This window comes from Hemitrygon akajei, chromosome 15, assembly GCF_048418815.1.
Source record: "Hemitrygon akajei chromosome 15, sHemAka1.3, whole genome shotgun sequence".
Classification (NCBI taxonomy): Eukaryota; Metazoa; Chordata; class Chondrichthyes; order Myliobatiformes; family Dasyatidae; genus Hemitrygon; species Hemitrygon akajei.
In genome coordinates this window covers 42217190-42235574 of record NC_133138.1, presented here as the reverse complement: position 1 = coordinate 42235574, position 18385 = coordinate 42217190, and the positions used below count along the sequence as shown (strand labels likewise).

General features: G+C 39.4%; 1 protein-coding gene across 3 annotated transcripts in view; it reads left to right on the top strand.

Annotated features, from left to right (window-relative positions):
- Window positions 1–703: 703 nt before the first annotated feature.
- Window positions 704–18385, top strand: part of macroh2a1 (macroH2A.1 histone) — a 41156-nt gene continuing 23474 nt past the window's right edge. For 2 of the 3 annotated variants that reach the window (XM_073067446.1, XM_073067444.1), the window contains exons 1-2: window positions 704–792; window positions 13000–13192. In XM_073067446.1, the coding sequence (XP_072923547.1) occupies window positions 13021–13192 (172 nt within the window). In that variant the 5' untranslated portion in view covers window positions 704–792; window positions 13000–13020. Of the gene's footprint in view, window positions 793–10069; window positions 10111–12999; window positions 13193–18385 lie in introns of all 3 variants that reach the window. The other variant, XM_073067445.1, reaches the window with a different exon arrangement.

Sequence of the window (18385 nt, the reverse complement as noted above, 5' to 3'; positions counted from 1 at the left end):
TAACTCACAGTGCAGATAGAGAGCAGATGCATGGCTCCTACAGGTAAGATGGATGTGGGCTGGAAGTTCAATGAAGAGTACCACAGAGCAGCATAAACTCAAACAATGCATGCATAGTTCAGGAGTACACACTGAGCTGGTTTATATTGCAACTTTGATCAATCCATGGAAAATAAAATAATCGTTTCAAATTAAAGGTTTATAGAGCAATTTGTCTTTAATTTTTAATAACTGCAGTAAATATTTTACTGTGTGATTAGTAATAAACTGTGGTGTATATTCAATTTAAATAGAGGCCTTTGATTCATATAGAGCAGGGGTTCTCAGCCTTTTTATGGTCTGTGGACCCTTTATCTAGACTATATGCCGAATGTTTAATGAGGGGAGGTGGGTCTGGAGATAATAAACTACAGCACATTCATGTAATTTTTGCAACACAGAGAAACACACTGGATTTCTATACATTTGTTTTACTTGAGCAGTCAGAGGTTGGCTTGGATTACGGCGAATAGGGAAGCATTAGAAGCACAAATGCAAAAATAATGTCGGCAATGAACTTCATACTATGCAGATAAAGAGCAGGGGGTTTCGTTTTCCATTTTGGTTGCGTGCGCGGCCAATGTCCCTGGAGCAGAGACGGGCCGGCGTGCAGCACACCCAGCGGGAGGATGACCCAGCGGCGGTGATTGACAGCTCTAGCGTTGCCGCGCAGCATTGTGGGACAGACAGACGCTGCCCACTCGTAGTGGAGCTGCTGTTTCTACAAAGGAGACATATTGTTACTGTGTCATTGTAAGTGATTGACATTGTTTCTGCACTTCATTTGTTTGTAATCATGGCCAACGTGTCATCTTTATACCATCTCCCGGCGCCTTGGGCTTTAGTTTACAATGGTTTAAAAGAAACCCAAGAGATTTGTAGGTGGCTGGCATTGGAGGCCTGGCCGATGTATGTTGAAGGCTGGACGGTTTTTTTAAGCAGTTGGAGCTCTGTAACTGAGGAAAAAAATGCAACTTTGCTTCACCTGATTTTCGCAGGGATCTGGAGCAGCGAAGTTATTGCTGCTCCTGTTGCAAGGAAATGCAGCCTGATTTACGGACTGCTTAAAAAAACGGATGTTTTCAATAACCCACCAGGCAAACCCGGAAATTGCCAGTCGATGTCCCCTCGATGCTTTAATGTTATAACCCGCAGCACATGCATTGTGCAGCGTCCGAACCCCATGAACAAAATGCAGGGTGAATATTATTGCAGCAATATGCAGCATCACCTTACAAATGCAAACTGAATTCGGCTGTAAATGTTTTATACAGAGGCATGAGCTGGTTGCCGCATTTAATAGACAGGGTGATTTTTCCTTTTGCAAAGCTGGACGCTGACACGCGTACGGACACTGCAGTATATTGCTGATTTGATGCAGTTTACCCACCTTGGTGTGATTTAACCTGCATTGTCACATTGCTCGTGTCAACGTCTAAATCGATTTAACGTGATCGTTAACTTTATTGATATTTTGTTATTGTGGATGTAATTGTTTTCCTTATTGCTATTTTCAACATTGCATGCTGTATCGACTTTAAGAGCAAGATGATTCTCGGCCTGTTATGAAGCCACATTCCGGGAGGCTGTGGTGTAGTTGTTACTTAGCAACAGACGTAAAAGTTGCTTCTAAGCCTGAGAAGCGTTTTGAGTCAAAGGGTGGAAAATTGCATAAATCTGATCCTACAGTTCCTCGCAGATACGGTGCGTTTACACTCTAATCATCTGCTGCCACCTCCATATGTGAGGCCTTTAGATTCTTTTGGTGGGTGTGCATAAGAGTTTTAAATCTTGGACTTGTCACAATCTGCCTGGGCGTAGTCTTCACGGTTATCGGAATCAGCGAGTATCGAATTCCTCTGCAGATCGGAGAATACGAGTAATTGGATATTAAGTCAATTAACTGCAAGGTGTATAGTAGCGTTAGTTCGTGTTTTATTAAAACGTGTACTTATTGTTACTTATCGCATAAGGTTGTCTCTCTTATTGTCAGTAGTGCTTTTTGTCCTGGGCCATTTTCATTATGTGGTTTCAGAGTGCTTCATTTTCTGGTTCATTACACAATAAGATTAGCTGTAACCCGTTCATTTTCTCCATGTTGTTGTCTTTTACAAAATCATCATTTATTGATTGTTCCAAAGCATATACGTAACAAAATACTTGAGGAAAAGCAAAAGTTTGCAACAATATGAAATTAGCCAGAGGGCGTAGCAGAACTTTCTACAAATCATATACATTCTTTGCTCTGCTATTTACAATAAATATGGTTACAATTATTAGTTTCCTTTGTAAGACTTGCTGTATGAAGAACGAGTAAAGTAGTTTACAATAAGATTGTTACTATGAGTCCTGATGAAGGGTCTCGGCCAGACACGTTTACTGTTTACTGGCTTCCATAGATGCTGCCTGGCCTGCTGGGTTCCTCCAGCATTTTGTGTGTGTTGCTTTGGATTTCCAGCATCTGCAGATTTTCTCAAGTTTACGATAAGATTGCTGAATTCAGTTGCATTCAGGAGAACATAACGTTTTAATTGATTTTTGCAAAAAAATCTTATAACCATCTGGTAACTCTAAACTTGTAGGCTACCTTGGGATTGCATGACTAAATCTTAAATGTTTGTGTCAAAATGGTAACTCCAAACTGATGCGAGGATAGAGAAAGCAAGTAGCGTGTTTGTGAATTGACATCAATTCTCATTGATTTAATCCGTGGAATTATAAGATCATTATTAAGTTTCAATTCTAGACATTTTTTATGATAACGAGATTATTTTTGAAGATTTTTCTGAGTTTTGTTGCTAAACTCAGTTGCTATTATAAGAATACTAAAAAGTGTATCAGACTAATCGCAACCCTCCCACTGTTCACCGTTCTTGGCTTGTGAGCAGTAAGCCCTCTATGTACTAGTATTGCCCCTTTGGCTGATATTAAGTAACAAAGTAGAATTCAGGCAGCCTGACTGTCAAAGTCTGCTGTGTTAGAGTACAAATAGCCAACTAGCTAGTTGACCTACCTGTTTCCTTATTTTGAACGATTCCATATTAATATACAATAAGTTGTTTTTGCAGCATTTTAAACTGAGTTGTTGTGTAACTTCCTCTCATGATGCACTTGGAATCTTATGCAAATATGTTTTCCTTCAATTAGAATACAACTGACTCAAGATTCACTTTCAATGCTAATGAAATTTTAAAGTTTGGCTAATTACTATGAGAATAAGTATGATGCACAGTGTGCTTTCTGTACTATTCATTTATTTTTGGGAAATTACAGCACAAAAAAAGCTGAAACAATATGGCTACTGATGTTTAAAACAGTACCCAATTTAGTCTATCCATTGAGCTAAAGGCTGTGCATAGTCTAAGCATGTTCAACTGTGCTAAAAGTAACTACTTAAAAGTAAATTTTTTTGAAGTGCTGGAATATGTAAGTCGTATCTAATTTGAGGAGAGATAACTGAATTCATAGAACATTGAGTGAAAGATCGTATATCACAGGATTTACGTCACTGAGGGCATTCCACAGAGCTTCGTGTTCACATGGTAACATAAAGGGCTTCACACATAGTGTATTACTTCTGAAGTTCTTCAGTAGTTATTTATTATTCGTTAAAATCAGCTCTCAAGCTGTCTGCAAGATAAGTAACATATTGGTGGCATTGCAAGCGAAAAATGGCTGAACTCTTTAATATTAAGTTGCGCAGAGGAATTGTTGATCTCCATTGAATTGTAATATCATTTTGCATTTTCAAAGACATCTCTGAAATCCCTGAGGGGAAAAAAAAATCGCTGCTGGAGGCACTTAATGTGTCAGGCAGCATCTGTAGAGGGGAAGGAACAGTCAGTGTTTTAGGTCAAGAAGCTTTATCTGGACGATGGACGTCGAGATGAACTATCTCTACCCTAAACATCTGTTGTCTATTTTCCTCTACAAATAATGCCTGACCCACTGAGTTGCTTCAGCAGTTGCTTTTTGCTCCCGATTCCAACAGCTGCAGTCAATTGTGTTCTCAGAAGCCCATTATACTGAATTGAAGCCTTGCCTCGGATGAGGCCTTCAGCTCCATAAATGGTGCTAGTCAAATGCTTTGGTCATTGAAGTTTAAATAAAATGGTCAAAACTGAAGTTCGTCATTTTCACAAGGAAAGGCATTTCAAAATAATTGCTCCTGTTTGCAGTTACTGCAATCCATCTAAGTTTCATTTTCAAACTTTAAGTATTTTAATTGGTTTATTATTGTCACATGTACTAAGTACAGTGGAAAAACTGTTTTGCATGCCATCCATATAGATCATTACAGAACAGGTGTATGAGGGAAAAGCAGTAACATTGTGCAGAAGTTATCACTGTTACAGAGAGAGTGCAATGTAGGGAGACAATAAGCGGCAAGGCCACAGGGAGGTAAATTATGAGGTCAGGAGTCCACCTGATTGTGCAAGAGGTTCAGTCAGTTATAGAAGCTGTTCTTGAGCCCAATGGTATGTGCTTTCAGTCTTTTGTGTCTACTATGTGATGGGAGGGGAAGAAGAGAATATCCAGGAGGGTGGAGTCTTTGACCATGGTTCTGCTTTTCTGAGGCAGTGAGAAGTTTAAAGAGTCCAAGGAAGGGAGGTTGGTTTTTGTGATGCACTGAGCTGTGTCCACAACTCTCTGCAGTTTCTTGCAATCTTGGGTAGAGCAGATGTCATACCAAGCCACAATGCATCTGGATAGAATGCTTTCTTTGACATATCTATAAAAAATGGTGAGAGTCAATGGAGAACATGCCAAATTTCCTTAACTTCCTGAGGAAGTAGAGGTATTTAAACCCTCAACAAAATAAATAAACTTCAGACCAAAATTGAGGTGCATTTTTTAAGGTGTAATAACACATTTTCAAATCTAAATGTTTTTTTGAGGCAGACAACTTGATTGAGACAGGTTGATATTAATATTGTATCTCTTACCTTGGAACCTGGTTGCAGGTGTCTCTGGAATGAAAGGGCAGCTGTGTGCTGGTAAACCTAACCTGCAGTAATTTGGTAATTAAATAGGTTGGGCAGAATTACACGGTTGTGCAACACTAAAACAGACATATCTGTGCAGCCAGCATTTATATGTCATTCTAGCCTACTCATCCCTCTATTTCCTTCTCTCACAACTGCTGATCTGGCTTCTGTTCAAATTCATCCTTGTGTCTTGCCAGTAGTACTGCTGTAGTGTGAGTTAAAGTGAAACCAAGGGACTTTGTTCCTAGATGAGTTCAATGCTTTCCATGTTTGGTTTGAATATCAAACCTTGGAGGAACCTTCACAAACTCCCAGAGCCCCTGATGAACCTGTGAATTCAGTCTCTGAGGCTGACAGGAAAGCAGAAGGGTGAACACAGGGAAACATCCAGCCCTGGTGGGGGTATCTGGCCAAGTACGATAGACCTGCGCTGATCAACTGTCTGGAGTGTTCACCGAGGTACCTACCTGCTTCAAGCAGGCTTCAGTTATACTGGTGCCTAAGAAGAACGTGGTATCCTGCCTCAATAACTGTCATCCAATAGCACTTACATCCATTGTGATGAAGTACTTCGAGAGGTTGGTGATGAAACATATCAGCTCTTGCCTTAGAAATGTAGCATCTGCTTTAATTTGCCTACCCTTACAACAGGTCAACACCAAATGCCATTTCATTGGCTCTTCACTGAACCCTGGGACATCTAGACAGCGAAGATATATTCATCAGGATGCTCTTCGTAATCTTGGCATTCAGTACTATCACCTCTTCAAATCTAATGAATAGGCTTCAAAACCTTGGCCTCAATACCTCCATGCAACTGGATCCTCTCCTTGATTTCCTCACTTGTAGACCGCAGTCGGTTTGGATTGGCAAAAACATCTCCTCCACAATCTCCATGAGCACAGGGCTGTGTGCTTAGCTTCCTGCACTACTCATTTTATACTTACGTCTGTGAAGCTAAGCACAGCTCCAGTGCCTATTTAAGGTTGTTGACAATGCACTGTTGTTGGCCGAGTCAAAAGTGGTGATGACTCAACGTGTGGGAGGGAGACTGAAAATCTAGATACAACAACAACAACCTCTCACTCAATGTCAATAAGGTGAGACCGAGACCAAGGATCTGATTATTGACTTCTGGAGAAGGAAACCAGAGGTCCATGAGCCAGTCCTCATCGGGAGATCAGAGTGGAGGGAGTCAGCAACTTTAAATTCCTCAGTGTTATCATTTCAGAGGATCTGACCTGGGTCCAGCGTGCAAGTGCCATTATGAAGGAAGCACAGCAGTGCCTCTACTTCTTTAGAAGGTTGCAAAAATTCAGCACAACATGTAAAACTTCGACAAACTTCTATAGATGTGCAGTGGAGAATATATTGATCGATTGCATCATGGCCTAGTATTGAAACACCATTGCCCTTGAATGGAAAGTCCAATAAAATCGTGGATACGGCCAGTCCATCACAGGTAAAGCCCTCCCCGTTATTGATCAAATTTACCCAGAGCACTGTTGCAGGAAATCAGCATCCATCATCATGGACCCCCACCGACCAGGCCAAGATTTCTTCTCACTGCTGGCTTTGGGAAGAAGATACAGGAATCTCAGGACTCAAAACTCCAGGTTCAGGAATAATTATTACCCCACAACCATCAGGCTCTTGGACCAGAGGGGATAACTTTACTCATCCCATCATTTTTTAAATTAATTTTTTATGAGTTTCTACAATGAGACAAAACAAAAAAAAAGTAAAAAAAGACGTTTATACAGTGCAAAACAAACATATCAAATGTACAGTTCATAACAATTAAGAAAAAGCACCCATAGTAGAATCGTATAAAGTTAGTTACCAACCCACCCTCCCACTATCCAACTCCAAGCCAACCTTATGCTATATAAAAAAGTTAATCAGAACTTTTATCACCATAGAGCTGTATTTATAAAAAGAAGGAATATTGCCTACTACCTAAACTATAATATGTTTACATATCAAAAAAACATAAATCTTAGCCGTAAGAAACTGGAAGTAAGGGATTTAAATACAAAAGAAAAAAAAGGAGGGATGTATCCTTAATCTAAATGGGAATTATGAAAATATTCAAGAATAGGTCCCCACACCTTTTGGAACTTTATGACCGAATTAAGAAGTGAATAATGAATCTTTTCAAGGTCGAAGCAAGACATAATGTCTCTGAGCCATTGAGCATGAGTGGGTGGCTCTTCCCATCATTGAAAGTTCCCAGAACCTATTGACTCACTTCATCTCATTGCTTATTTATATTTTATGCATGCATACATATCTATATTTAGATAATCTCATAGAACATTGCACCACAGAAACATGGTATTTTGGCCAGTGTAGTCCATGCCAAGATGGTATTCTGCCTAATCCTATCGACTTGTACCTGAACCATAGCCCTTCATACAATTCCCCTCCAATCTTCTCCCAAACCTATATCCACACTCTGAGTGAAGAAACTCCCCCTCAGATTCCCCCTAAATATTTCATCTTTCATCCTTAATCTATGACCTCTAGTTCTAGTCTCACCCAATCTCAGCGGAAAAGAAATGCATGCATTTACCCTATCTATACCCCTCATAATTCTGTACCCCTCCAAAAATTCTCCCATCATTCTCATACACTCTATTTAAAATATTCATTAACAGTTACTCGAGGCCTCCAGTGGTTTGGCATTCAATTTTATATTGAGAAAGAAAGCTTCAGTGTGAAACGTGACCTGTATTTAAATGTTCTGACCACTTTATCGTGAGGGAAACATTGGTATTGAGCGCAGCAGCAACCAGAATGGAGAGGGTTGTAGCTGTGGGGACAAGGTTTCAGAAACAACTGCCACTGCCTACAAGAATTACACCTTAATGAGGTCAGCCTCATCTCGGGCAGGCAAACAATGTCAGTATGACTGGAAAAATTCCTCCTGCAAGGGTATAATTAGGCCTCATAAAGCAAAGAAAAAACTGCTGGAGGAACTCAGCAATCCAGGCAGCATCCACGGAGAGAGATGGACGGTTCTGATGAAGGGTCATGACCTGAAAATCTGGCAGAATTTGTGATCATTGCAGATCTGATATCACCCTTGTAAATTGCTGACATATACACCCGGTGGCCACTTTATTATGTACACCTGCTTGTTAATATAAATATCTAATCAGCCAATCATGTGACATCAACTCAATGAATATAAGAACACAGACATGATCAGGAGGTTCGGTAGTTGTTCAGACCAAACCTCAGAATGGGAAAGAAATGTAATTTAAGTGACCTTGACCGTGGAGTGATTGTTGGTACCAAAGGATCAAAGGTTCATTTGTTACCAAAGTATACAACTCTGAAATTCTTCAGTTCTCTGGGTAGCCATGAAACCAAGAAAGAAGAGAAAAGGCAGCACGATCACCAGTCCTCAAATCCCACCTCCTGCACAAAAAAAAATAACAAAATGGGTCAGGCACGTCGAACCCCAAATCCCCCCCCTCCCAAAAAAATAAACCAAGAGGGTCAGGCAAAAAAAAGCAGAATATAAAAACTGAAAGACTGGGAGAAAAAGAGTCTATAATCCAAAGTCCAAATCCAAAACGCAGAAAAAACCTGGACAGCACTCTCCAGGCACAGGTGCAGGTTCTCCCCTCTCCAGTACAGAGCAGTCGATCAAAAGGCAGGTAGCCTGCATTCATGCTCTGCACTCACTTTGATGCTTCAATCTCCCTCATTGCTTTAATCGGCAGACATTTAGAGCTTTAATCAGCAAAATTGAGTCAAATATTGGCTTGCGCCCCATCCTGCAGCCTGTCCGCTACCAGGGTCGTGCGCGCAGCCTCTGCCTTCCGGAATCCTCTCGGAGACTGCGGAGTGCTGATTTCTCCCAAGCAATCTCCATACAGCAAAACACAGGCTCCAACAATTCCAAAATCACATTCAAGATGAGAAACAAATGTAAAAGACATAAAAGTAGTATAAAAAGTGGTTTCATGATCTATCCAGAAGATGTCGACCAAAGGAGCATTGTATGCAGGCACCATCTTGACCAGAAGCAAAACTAGATAGGGTGGTTTGAGTATTTGAGAAACTGCTAATCTCTTAGGGTTTTCACATACCACAGTCTCTAGAGTTTACAGAGAATGGTGCAAAAATCTAAAAAAAATCCAGTTAGTGGCATTTTTGTGGATTAAAGAAAACAGCTTGAAAATGAGAGGACAGGAGAATGGCCATTTAGTTTATACTGACAGGAAGGTGACAGTAACTTAAATAACTACATTTTACAACAGTGATGTGCAGAAGATCATCTCTGAATGCACAACTCATCAAAGTGTAAAGTGGATGGGGTATGGCAGCCGAAGACCTCATTGAGTTCCACTACTGCACCTAATAAAGTGGCCTCTGAGTATCTCATTATCCCAGTTACATGGTGACCAGGGTTCTACACAGTGCGATGTTTTTTTTAAACTAAAATAAAAATTTGCATTACTAATGTCTGGTCAGGATGTTTTAATCAGCATTGATTCTAACAGCAATGAGCAAATACTGGTAATCTGAATTTAACAAGTACAATGTTTTAAAGTTTTCCTCAATTGGATTATAGTGCTTTAGTGTTAACTATTTTTTTCAAATAAGCATTCCCATCAGTGGAAAGATCGAGGGAGCTAGACATACCATCTGTTCGTACCATCCGTTCATACCACCTCTCTTCTGAACTTAACAATTGAAATTGTTACTCCTAATTCAACTTTCATAAACTGTTACTGTGATCCATAATGCTAATATGGTGCAGAGCAGATTGAATTATGTAGAATTGGACTGTATTTTAATTTGCTTTGGGATCTATTTTCTATGAAAATACTGTAAATATTTAACAAAAAATTGAAGGTTTATCAAGTAGATCATAAGGTCTGCAATTGTCATTCTGCACCCCCCCCCCCCCATGCAGTATTTGGTGCGTTGAGGCAACTTCTGAGATTTTAGATAATAGACTGAATGACGTGACCCATATATGCTGCAGGTTGTATCTGCTTTCAACGTGCCTGTCTTTTCCACAGAACCAAAGTGATCCTGGGTTTTTGCTGAGATCCTGACTCTGGTAGGCTCACTTTAAATAATCCACTTACCCATATCTACCCAAGTATGCTTGTGTACTTTATCTGATCCTTCTCCCACACCTCTTACCCACCTCTCCACCTCCCACACATACACACTAACTACTGACATTAAACCCTGTTGGCAATTGGAATCGTCCCTACCTGCAACCATAACACCGTTACTTGGAGCACCCTGATTAGCTGCAAATTGTAACCATTTCAAGTTGCCAATCCAACCCGGTGGCAGATTTAATCACCCTACCTTCTGGCCTCTGATCAAATAGTCATTTCTTTTGTGTGTGTTATTTTGAGCAAACAAAAGGCTTTGGAGGAAGTAGGGAAATAAATAAGACAATTGTGTTTTAAAGAAAACAAACTTGTCTTGATTGATAGGACAGGTATTTTTACAATGCAAAAAACTTGAAGTAGGAAAGAGAATAATGCAAATCTTAGTGAAAGGGTATGTATGTAATTTTGTGAGGCCCGTATGTTTTAGAAAAATTGAGTTAGAACTACATTTTTTATATTAGTGAGGTGATGTGGTAAATTACTTCAGTTAAATTTGCTGTTCACTGATGATGGATGAACTATTACAAAAGCAATGAATGGAATGTCAAGTTGAAGGTCCTGAAGTGCACATACAGATATTCGGGAGGTATTATGTTTTCAGTCACTAAACATGTAAAGGTAGTTCTAATACATTCTTTATTTGATATTTTGAGCACAGATTTTTACTTTGGTTAGCTAATTTTGACAAAAGTAATCTCAGTCAGCTCTAGAACAGATAGGATGCAGAATAAGGATCACTCTACTGGGCAAACAATATTTTTCAGCAGTGAATTGAAAGGAGCATTCCCACTGCACTAGTATGATTATCCAAATCAGCAATCTTTTCTGAGCTCTGTGACTGAGATTAGTGGTTTCTAGATTTAATTATTCATTTCTAGTTCTTATGAATTGCATTATAACCTCATAAGCTCTGCAGACCTTTGACACCACACCCATATTCTCATTTCCCTGAATGGTTTTGGCCAAAGCCTGTGCTGTTTCCACCTCTGGTCACTGCTGGACTGCCTTCAGACCTTGGTAATATTGCTTGCCTGTTACCCTCCCCTAGATATTTGCTCCTGAACCCCCTCCAGAAATATTTTATCTACAGCCCTGATGAGCCCAAATTACTCTGCTGGCCGCTGTCTTCCAAATAGATGATCTATACAATACACTATGACTGTAGTTTACATTTGCACCCAGTATGGCAATACAAGCAAGGAAACTTCAGACCCTCTCCTAAGCCAACATCTCTTGCACTGAATCTGTAATTTCACTCAGTCAGCTCTGATGGGCAAGTCACATTTTGAGCAAGTGCCTGAATTCAAGACATCATAAGAGACTATATTACAGGATGGAGGAAATACTGCAAGGATGTTCTCAAAGCATCCTTGAGAAAATGTACTATCACTATCATTGCTCACGAAACCTTGCCTATGACCAGTCAAAATATAGAACGGACAGCTGGTTTGACACCAAGAACCTTGAGTTCCTTCATTCAAGCAATCCCTCCATCTAATCAGGCAGAGTCTGCTGAACCCTCTTGGGCTTTGTCACCCACTTCCAAACCCATTTGTACTGTAGTCAACTTTAATTCTGATCGACTACTTAGAGGAAACCTTAAGCAGATGGAAACACTTGTTTCTGTTTCTTCCAAGAAGTTGGTTTTAGTGAGCCCATCACGTTTATCAAGTGAATTCCAACAGCTATAGGAAATCCACGCATCACTGCAGTGGCAGTAAAAGAAAAAGAGTGCTGTTATATTGCAGGCAAAATTGCTTCAGATGAGTTCTTTAACAAATATAGTATACTTTTGGTTGATGTTGAAAATGTGTGAAATGTGCAAATGAGTCACTAAATGAATAGGCAAGCATCTGCTGGCAATAGATAAAAGTCACTTTACATGTTGATTCAAAAATGAATCCGATGTTGGGGAATCGGGACTTGAGTTCAATTATTCTGCTAGTTGGCTGGATTTTCTCAATTTTATGTAAACTATACAACAGGATTATGAAATACAATATTGTTTGACAACCATATATTCACTGTAAAGTGAAATAGATGAACTGACATTCTGTTAATGGACTTTACCTTCCTGATTTGATTACTCATTGCTAACTTTCCATCTCTCATTATTCACAGGCAGGGATTTATCCAAATTTTGAACACCAGTTGATGACCAATATCAAATTGGATAGCCCTCAGTGTCTTCTTGTTTTGAACTCTGGCCTCCAACAGATTAAATCTTAAATTCTTGTTGTTGTGCTTATGCCTCATCTCTCCAGGTTTTTGTAACTCGTGAGACCTTTTTTGCAAAATCCAGACTTTGCATTCATCCTTGCTGATGGTGCTGTTTTTGAAAATCATTTATTATTTTACAGTATTTCAGCCATCTGATTTCAAGCTTAAAATCAGAATTCCCAATTGTTGCACTATTTAAAGGAGGAAAGAAATGAAGGCCCATTTTGAGTTACTTCTCCCATTTCAAGTCATTTCTCTAGTATAACTGTTTAAAATGGTGGAAATGTAATAACAGTAAGCTTGTTGCAGGATTTCTGAACTTTGCAATGTAGTATGTGGCCCAATGTAACATGTAGTGTTTCTTATCAGTTTGAAACAGGAAATGCCTGTGCTTTTTTTTCACCTTATGTGAGATTCAGTTACAGAGGAAGGATTAGTGGTCTACTGGTTAGCACTGATGACAAGTCCCTTGGGCACTGTAATGTTGAACAGAATATTTTTGTACATTATCCAACTTTTATGAATGCAAAGTTTAAGCTATAAGGCTTTTGTTGTACTTCAGTGTCAGAAATCACCGTTGACTCTGGTTTAATTTTGTTTAGGGTTAGGTCTTTGTGATCATCATGTCCAGCAGAAGTGGAAAGAAGAAAACGACCAAGATTTCACGGTCTGCAAAGGCCGGTGTTATTTTCCCTGTTGGGCGAATGTTGCGTTACATAAAGAAAGGCCACCCTAAGTACAGAATTGGTGTTGGTGCTCCAGTGTACATGGCTGCAGTTCTGGAATACTTAACTGGTGAGTCAAAATGATTTTCAAGATTTCAAGAGATTTAAGGCCAAACAAGTTTTTTTTTATATAAATTTTTTTTATTAGTTTTTCAAAACATTTTACAAAATTAAAAACCCCAAATCCCAATGAGGAGCATTAATACAGTGCAAGATTAAGCATACAATAACAATATGCTACAAAGGAAGAGAATTTAACAAAAAAGCACCTAAATTAAAGACAAGTGAGCTTAGTGTCCTCCCCAAGCCCCACAACACAAGAAAAAAACAACAACAACTCCAGACCAACCACCACACAGTATAAAGAGTATAAGTCCGGACAGTCAAACTCCCAGACTGTGAATACACTTAGCAACAGAGGATAATAATGCCTACTACCAGAAAAAAAAGGAGCTGAAAGCAAGGGACCGAAAAGAAGAGAAAAAACAAGAAAAAAAAAGAGGAAGGTTATGAAAGTACTCGATAAAAGGTCCCCAGACCTTATGGAACTTTAGATCCGAATTAAGAACTGAATAATGAATTTTTTCGAGGTCCAAGCAGGCCATAATGTCGTTAAGCCATTGCGCATGAGTGGGCGGGGCAACATCTCTCCATCTAAGGAGGATCAAGCGTCTCGCCAGGAGAGAGGCAAAGGATAGTATTCGGCATTTGGTCGGACCCAGACATAAATCTGTCTCGCCCCAGAAACCGAACAGAGCAATTAAGGGGTTAGGTTCTAGGTGCTGATTCAGAATACCCGATAATGTAGTGAAGACATCTTTCCAGAATTTCTCCAAGCTAGGACAGAACCAGTACATATGGATGAGAGAGGCCACGCCCCTCTTGCATTTATCACAGAGCGGACTAATGCTAGGGTAGAATCGAGATAGTTTAGATTTAGACATATGGGCTCTATGAACAATCTTAAACTGTAAAAGGCAAAGGCGAGCACAAAGGGAGGTTGAGTTAACCGATTTGAGAACTGAGTCCCAGCTCTCCTCGGATAAGGAGATATTTAAATCCTGCTCCCAGGCCATTTTAATTTTATTCACAGGGGCCCGTCGTAAGGCTGCTAGTTTATCTCGGATAATTGATATTAAACCTTTACCTAGTGGATTAATGGAAAGAAATAGGTCCATAGCATTTTTCGCAGGCATTTCAGGAAAGTTAGGGATTAAAGGAGCAGTAAAGTGTCGGATTTGGAGATATCTGAAAAAGTGAGCGTTAGGCAGGTTGAACTTAACGGAGAGCTGCTGAAAAGAAGTGAAGCAATTATCAATGAAGAGATCTTCAAAATGTTTAATGCCCTTCCTGTACCAAACATGGAATGCTGAATCGTACGTAGTAGGTAAAAAAAGGTGATTATGTGCGACAGGGCTAGAAACGGAAAACCCCTGGAAACCATAGCATTTCCTGAACTGAGCCCATATACGCAAAGTGTGTCTAACCAGAGGATTAGCTATTGATCTGGGCAGACTGCTAGGGAGTGCAGAGCCAAGAAGTGCAGATATAGATAATTCTTTAGTGGAGCTCAACTCCATTGCCACCCAGTTAGGGCACTCGGGTTGACCGTGGAAGAAAGACCAGAAGGTAGCACAACGTATATTAGCTGCCCAATAATATAAGCGAAAGTTAGGTAAAGCCATGCCACCCTCTTTTTTAGGTTTTTGGAGGTGGATTTTATTAATTCTAGAGCGCTTATTCTGCCACAGATATGACAAAATAATAGAGTCTAAGGAATCAAAAAAGGATTTAGGAATAAAAATAGGGATAGATTGAAATAAGTATAAAAATTTGGGGAGAACATACATTTTAACAACATTAATATGACCTACCAAGGAGATAGATAGAGGTGACCATTGTACCAGACTCTGTTTTATAGCATATGAAAGATTGACAAAGTTTTCACGAAAGAGATCTTTAAACTTCCTTGTGACTGTAATTCCAAGATAAGTAAATTGATTATGGACTACTTTAAAAGGGAGATCACGAAATATTAGTTCTTGTGCTTCTTTATTAATTGGGAAAAGTTCACTCTTATGTAAGTTGAGTTTATAGCCAGAGATCTGGCTAAACTGGTCAAGAAGTGAAAACATTAGAGGTAAGGATGTAGACGGATTTGAGAGAAAGAGTAATAAGTCATCAGCATAGAGAGAAACTTTATGCTCAACACCCCCTCTCCAAATCCTGGTCAATTCAGGACAATTTCGAAATGCTATCGCCAGAGGTTCTGTAGCCAAATCAAAGAGAAAGGGACTTAAGGGGCATCCCTGACGGGTGCCACGTTTGAGATTAAATACTTGGGATTTCTGAAAATTAGTTAGAACAGAAGCAGTAGGACACAGGTACAGCAATTGGATCCAAGAGATGAAACTTTGGCCGAGGTCAAATTTTTCTAAGACTGCAAAAAGGTAGTTCCGCTCTATACGATCAAATGCTTTCTCCGCATCAAGGGAGATAACACATTCAGGAGTCGCAGTTGGAACTGAGTATAAAATATTAAATAGACGCCGAATGTTAAAAAAAGGGAGACGGTTTTTAATAAAGCCTGTTTGGTCATCAGAGATAATGGAGGGAATAACGGTTTCTAATCTATGAGCCAACACTTTAGCTAAGATCTTTACATCAACATTGAGCAGAGAGATCGGCCTGTACGAGGAACACTCTGTTGGGTCTTTGCCCTTTTTTAAAAGAAGAATAATAGATGCCTCATTGAAAGAGGGTGGCAATTTGCCGTAATTAAACGAGTTAGATAATACTGAGAGTAACTGAGGAGAAAGAAGTGAAGAGAATGATTTATAAAATTCCACAGGGAACCCATCAGGTCCAGGAGATTTCCCTGAGGACTGTGCAGAAATTGCAAAAGATATTTCTTCTGGGTGATATAGGCGCATTGAGTTTGGCTTTGAAATCAGATGAAAGTGAGGGGGTATTCAGATTCTGTAAAAATTGATCCACAGAGATATTGTCATTCAGAGATTCAGCGGAATAAAGCCGAGAATAAAATTTTTTAAATGCGTCATTAATTTCTAAATGATCCGATGTAAAGTCTCCGTTCTCCTTTCGGATCTTTGTAATATGTTGTTTGGCTTTGGAACGCCTCAGCTGATTGGCTAGGAATTTACCAGACTTATCCCCATGAATGTAAAAGCGGCTCTTGCTTTCAAGAAGTTGGCGTTCGACAGGTTGAGTGGACAGAAGGTTAAATTTAGTTTGGAGTTCAACGCGCTTCTTGTATAATTCAGGGTTCTTAGTTTGGGCATATATTTGATCCAAATCTTTAATCTGGTTAATGAGGTCTGCTCGATCTGCACGGGATCTTCTATTGAGATTTGCTGTGTAAGAGATTATTTGACCCCTCAGATATGCTTTCATGGCATCCCAGACAATCTGGGATGGCACTTCAGGTGATGTATTAGTGTTAAAATAAAAGGTTATCTGGTCCTTAATAAATTTTACGAAATCATCATCCAATAATAAAGTTGAATCGAACCGCCAGTGTTTGTTCCTCTGAGGGAGACCAGGAAAGTTCAGAGAGAGGGTAATTGGGGCATGGTCAGAAATCAGTATACTCTGATAGTCACAAGAGTGGACAAATGGGATAAGTTGGTTATCGAGTAAGAAATAGTCAATTCTAGTGAAGGTATGGTGAACATGTGAGAAAAAAGAATAATCTCTCTCCGTAGGATGGAGGAAACGCCATATATCAGAGATACCAAAATTAGAGAGAAACGATTGAATAGCTAAGGCAGATTTAGTAGGTGATCTGGTAACAGAGGACGATCGGTCCAGTTTAGGATCCAACCAACAGTTGAAGTCACCACCCAGTATAAGAGAGTATGAGTTTAAGTCTGGTAGTGAGGGAAAAAACCGTTCAAAAAAGTTAACATCATCAAAGTTGGGGGCATACAGGTTTGCTAGTGCAACTTTAGTGTTATATAGTTTACCAGAAACAATAATAAAACGGCCATTTGTATCAGATATTTTATTATGGAGTTCAAAAGGAATATTTGAGTTAATAAGAATGGAAACTCCCCTAGCTTTAGCGGCAAAGGATGAATGAAAATGCTGACCCGCCCACCTTGACAGAAGCCGGGAGTTATCAAAACAACGAATATGAGTTTCTTGGAGGAAAGCAATGTCAGCTTTGAGTTGTTTGATATGTGAGAATACCTTCCTCCTTTTAACAGGGTGGTTCAATCCCTTTACATTCCAGCTCACGAATTTAAGTGCACTAGCCATTATCAATTACTAATGCATAAAAGGCAGCAGGCATATAAAAAGTCAAGCAGTACAATAGCAGTCTGTGAGCAGAGATGTAAACATAGATTCGTAAGGTCAAAATATAAACATGTCCTACGCAGTAAAGAGATGTTGGAACTGGAAAATCCACCCCACCCGCGCAACCCAAAACTAGACGGCTACCAAAACAAGTAGCTAGCTCTACCAAAAAAATTAACCCAAATACAACTTCCAGATCTGTGTCATTAACAACAGTTCCATATAAATACTATAGCAAATAGTAACTAGTTTATGCACTAGAAAACATAACTACAGATTAGAACACCTTCTGCAGAAATATAAAACTTAATACAGAGAAAATCGGAAGAAAACCAAAACTAACCTACCCGCGAGAAATTATAGAAGAATAAAGTAAGAGAAAGGGAAAAAAAAGGTAAGAAAGAAAAAGAAAAAAGAAGAGGAAGGGGAAAATTATAAATTCAAGACGAGTATTTATCAACCATTTACAGAGAAGGGAGAAAAGAATTCAGAGATTAGAAAAAGGGGTGAAGAAAGGAAAAAAAAAGATAAAATAAGTAAATATTTAAAACAAAGGAAAAGTAAACCAGCAATTGAACTGTGAACTGACAAACAGGGAGGCCTTCACTAAAGACTTCGAACCTCCAAAACAAGTTAGAGTTAGTTGTAGAACTCTGTAGGTAAAGTTATACAAGAATAAAAATAGGTTACACACACACCAAATCCCGGGAGAGATTGTCAACAGCCCTTAAAGTTTCAATGAATAATGTCTGAGTGATTCAAGTGAATTCCGAGTCCAGAAAAAGTAATTCTACTACGAGGAGTACTTATCCACCATTTTAGGAGGTCCGATCAGATTCCGAAGATGACTGGATAGCCGGAAGACTTGCTACAAACGCTTCAGCTTCCTTCGCTGATTTGAACCACTTGTATTTCCCGGTATTAAGCTTGATTCGTAGATCGG